The 4,591-nt window shown below is 40.8% G+C and overlaps 1 protein-coding gene and 1 pseudogene across 1 annotated transcript; both read left to right on the forward strand.

Annotated features, from left to right (window-relative positions):
• Window positions 1–332: 332 nt before the first annotated feature.
• On the forward strand, window positions 333–1,271 carry LOC147457115 (uncharacterized; annotated as a pseudogene).
• Window positions 1,272–2,164: 893 nt separating this feature from the next.
• On the forward strand, window positions 2,165–3,608 carry LOC147457116 (uncharacterized). The gene is made up of 7 exons (XM_086513525.1): window positions 2,165–2,234; window positions 2,318–2,377; window positions 2,635–2,679; window positions 2,834–2,869; window positions 2,944–3,065; window positions 3,150–3,173; window positions 3,504–3,608. The coding sequence occupies exons 1-7, from the start codon at window positions 2,165–2,167 to the stop codon at window positions 3,606–3,608; spliced, it is 462 nt and encodes a 153-aa protein (XP_086369651.1).
• Window positions 3,609–4,591: the final 983 nt, after the last annotated feature.

The following is a 4,591-nucleotide window of genomic DNA, read 5'->3' on the forward strand; positions in this document are numbered from 1 at the left end:
TCTCTGACATGGAAGAGGATAATGAAACTGCTCAGAGTCAAGAGCTTGGCATTGGTTCGGTTCACGAAGTTGACAATGCACATGGTGCTTAGGAGGCATGTCTGGAAATTGTTCCATATGTGGTCCAAGCTGAGGTTGCTTCTGAGCTAAATGTTGGAGATGAAAACAGTCTTCACATGCATAGAGGTGAGGATATTTTGCAGAAAACCAGGATACTTAGTTGCTTCGAGTGTCCTCCAATTCCTCTCTGTCGATTAATTCCATATGCTCGAATGCGCGGCTTGAGAGATGATGTAAGCGGCTTGAAAGCTGCTTTTGCAAAAGAAGGTTATATGCAAGATAAGGGTGCTTTTATCGTATGTCTTTGGACATGTCAACGCGAGGACAGCTTTGTGTCAGGTAAGGATGTGGTTATTTAATGCACCCTAAATATTCTAGCCTCAAAAATGTAATGTTTGTAATACTGTACCTTTGATGCTTTCATAGATGCCATAAGAGACTCTTGGGATCCGATTTGGATAGATGTAAATCAAAAATTTTAAAACGAAGTTGCATCTCGTCCTGAATTGCATATCCTCTTGGAGAGGATGTTCTTCGTATGGGAAGGTAACCATAGGACTATAGCTTGGCATGCCGCTATTAAAGAAAAATTTTCAATGGTGAAGGAGAAACATTGCAGAGTCCTGTGTACGGTCATTGATCCGACAAAGGTCCCAGAGATTGCATTGTTGGCCAGTCTTCAATGAATGAATTTGTGAGAATCCATTACCATTTTGGTCTCATTACTTGATATTTTTTAATCAAGTATGTAATATATACGTTTTTAATATCTTGATCAGCATGAATACCCATGCATTAGTGACTTCACATTTGCGAGATGAGCTAGTTAATTGTTCTCACATATGTGCTGCGGATCACGAAGAATATTTGAAGGGTCTATCAGAGAAAGATAGAAGCATAATTGCATTGGTCAGAAAGAGATATTCCAAAGGAGCAAAGCCTTGGTATCCATTGACGAGACGATATTTAGGGAAACTGCTATATGATGTATGTTCATAATATTTTCTTAGTTTATCTTTGGTATTGGTTCTCTACTAATGGTTGTTTTTTGTTAGGTTCAAATATCAAAGGAGATTCAATCACGCATGGATCAAGCAAGGCAAAGATTGTCCGCAGATGATTTGGTTAAAGAAGAAGAAAAAGTGATAAATGATCTTGCGCTTAAATACGGTGATCGAGTAGGCAAGGTGTGTGTAAGTGTTTTCCATTAGAGATGCTTTGATTATTTGCTATGGTTATGAGTTTTTTTATTTCATTTAGATGTTAAATATTATTGATCCTCGTCTTGGAGAGGAGTGGTTGGCCCGTGTGTGGGCACTACGATGGGGGTCGGATAGTTGGGCCACTTTAGAGAAACTGAACTTGATTGCTCTCTATGATGCTCCTATTGAGAGAAAGATATTATGGGTCTCTTTATTAGAGTCAGATAAGATCACGAGGACAGCTTATGGTCTGAAGCGTGGCGATCAATTTTTTCGCTAGTAAGTTCACTGAAAATTTTGTTGACATTAGGATTTTTCTTTGGGTGAAGTGATTGTAATGTTTTATCATTACTTTCATAGCTGGATTCGTAGAGAGGGTTTGTTGCAGCGTATACTTGATAGAGCTACAGTTCTTCTTTCGGATTTTGGTGGTTTGCCCGGGGGTGTTATTATGCCACTTGAGTGTACACTCTCTATGTACTTTGAGGAGCTCAAACTACAGGCTAGAGCTCACCTCTTTCCTACTGAGACTAGCCTTGAGGCCAAGACAAAAGATGCAGAGCTCTTGGCAATGAAGAAGATTGATACCACTCCCATGGCGGCTCAGAGGCTTCTATATCGGTGAGATACACAAACTTTATTTTTTGTTAAATTTATTTTGTGTGTAGGCAAGAGTCTAATAGAGTAATATTTGTAGGTATTTCAGATATTTACACTCTTTGGGACACATTGCTATGATTCCTATGTTGGCCAAGCAATAGACAAACATAGCTATAGTTGAGAGTTGTATGTATCCCACATCCATGCATCACTTGTCGGAGTGGGAGTTGGTTCATTGTCCATGGTGGGTGGACATGGCCAAAGGCCATGTCTTGGCTAGAGAGAGAGAGTTGTATGAAGAGATGAAGAAGAGCCAAAAGACCAACACACAAGAAGAAAACCCTTCCTTAAACCAGGATCAACCAGCTACTAGTAAGTGTGCTTTGTTATTTTAATAGCATATACTAGAAATGTGTTCATTCAAAGAGAGAGAAAATTCTTTATTTTCTCCATAGGAGGTCGCAACAACGTCAAAGAAAAGCAGATTGCGGATACGGAATCTCTGCCCACACATGGTGTGCTACTTATGCTATTTACTTTTTTTATGGAGAGTCTCTTGGATCTTGTGTATTTATGTTTTCAAATCATTGCAGATGTGCACGGAGCTCTAACTGCTAGGAAAGTTCTCTCTTTTGTGCATGCATCGGACTTTCCTACTGTAGTCACTAGTTCTTCTAGAGATGTCAGATGTGTGGCTATGGTAGGGGATTACATTTCTATTGCTAGTGACTTTCGTGCGGGACTCAAAAATTCAATTTGGACTCCCCTCCACGACCACATGCTCAGAGCTCGGCCAGATGGAGTACAGTACACCAGGGTGGGTGGGACTGTGGCATGGGCAGCTGACTTTATATTTTTGGATTTGCCATTTGGTGGCTTGCACCATGCATCAACTATGACGCCGTCTTGGGACATCTGCTCAGAGGATCATGTTCGCAGCGGTATTCATCTAGCATTCTCTACTCTTGCAGATTCAGGGTGGTTATTGATCATGGCATCATGTGTTGGTGAGTATCATTATTCAATTGCATTAAATTCATATTTAATAGTGATACAGTTAAACCATGGTTGCCATGTTTAGGAGATAGCATTTGGTGGGTGGAGCGATTTTGTAGGGCGTCTCACATGAGCATTTATCGCCGCATTGTTCTTCTGCATCATGATTCCTATGGTTTTGTTCATAGCTATGGGGAGCATATTGAGGTAATGCAAAACCTAGTGACATCACACATATTTGGGTCTTGGTGGTCCGTTCATCTTTAACTTTTTTTATTGTTGTATTTGTAGTGCGATACCTCTATGCTATTTTTGGTTCATAGACGGGGGATGCAGCCTCCATGTTTTTTGGCAGAGAGCACCTCTATGTTTCACTCTCTTGGCATGAGTCCGACAGATTCCATGATGAGACATTATCTTCTTGTATCCTCTAGAGCCCTTGCATCTACAGGAGAGCCGTTGCGTGGTGGTCTATAGATGAGTCACACTCTTTTATCATGCTTTGTGGAGATGTTGTGCAGACGTGGTGGTATTTGTTTAGAGTTTGGGTGTGGGACAGCACTAGTGCTAGCAGCTTGTCTTGGTATTGGACGTGCATGTGCTTCCATTGATAGTGATGAGGGCTTGATATTGACATATGTGCAGCCTCTACTGCTGCCTCGACTGTGGAGTGTTGATGAGGCTTCCACATCTGTGGATGTGGAGGATGAGGGTGACAGGCCTGGTGGGAACCCATATGATGACTTGTGAGGCTCCCACACTCCACTTGACATTTTTTGTGTATGCTATGTTGGTAGACTATTTGTTCTTGAGACTTTGGATATTGCTATATGCGATGTATTAGGCTATCTATTGTGATGTTACTATATGCCATGTATTAGGATATCTTTTGTGTTGGGTCCATAATCATGTTTTTTGTTTCATTGAAGTATTTTGCCAGTTTATATAGAGAAGGTTGCGAGAGGAATGAAATCAAGCACCCAATACGACTATGAGCTACAAAATCAACGACGGAGACGCAATGTGTTCATCGATGATGAATGTGACTCAGCATAGTGATATGTGATACACATCCATAATCTCTAGGGAGTTTTTTTGTCATCTTTTTGTTGTGATTTTTTTGTGTTTATGTCAGATATACGGTTCTTGGAGCTTGGTACCTTGGGAGTATTGTGTGAATTGTTTAGTCAAGACTCGTACTTATTTTTAGTCAAGACTTGTTTCACCTTTGAAATTTCTTAATCCATACCAAAGCTCACCTCCATAACTACGTGCACTTTTCTCTCACTCTCACTCTCCCCTCCTCTCTCTCTCTCTCTCTCTCTCTCTCTCTCTCTCTCTCTCTCTTCTTTTGTGGTGATCAAATCATAATTTATCAGCAATGGTATATAACCCGTTCTTTGGACGGGAATAGAAAGAAAAGGAGAGAGCCATCACAAAGCAGCATGAACCAAGAGGAAAAGAAATTGGGGTAGGCAAGTGAGTGAATCGATATTGGTTTGAAGATGCTTACTAAAGAATAGGTTCTAATCCATACACATTGATATAGTTGCATGATGGGAAATCTTGCTTCCTATTTTAAAAATGTTGTGTGTGTGTGTGTGTGTGTTTCTATCTATCGATCCCTCTTTTCGCGTGTGTGTGCGCGTTGGGGGGGGGGGGGGGTGTGGGTATGTAACTTTCGTTATCATAGAACATTTAGTCTCTGCAAGACTCTAATATCATCTCTCTCT

Source organism: Adiantum capillus-veneris, chromosome 5 (genome assembly GCF_014529385.1).
Source record: "Adiantum capillus-veneris isolate H3 chromosome 5, ASM1452938v2, whole genome shotgun sequence".
NCBI classification, from domain to species: Eukaryota; Viridiplantae; Streptophyta; class Polypodiopsida; order Polypodiales; family Pteridaceae; genus Adiantum; species Adiantum capillus-veneris.

Excerpts from the sequence above, each read along its gene's own strand:
- LOC147457116 (XM_086513525.1), top strand. The coding sequence starts at position 2,165 with ATGAAGAAGAGCCAAAAGACCAACACACAAGAAGAAAACCCTTCCTTA. Across the intron at positions 2,680-2,833 it reads ATGGAGTACAGTACACCAGG|ATTCAGGGTGGTTATTGATC; the intron begins GTGGGTGGGACT and ends CTACTCTTGCAG. Across the intron at positions 3,066-3,149 it reads GCTATGGGGAGCATATTGAG|TGCGATACCTCTATGCTATT; the intron begins GTAATGCAAAAC and ends TTGTATTTGTAG.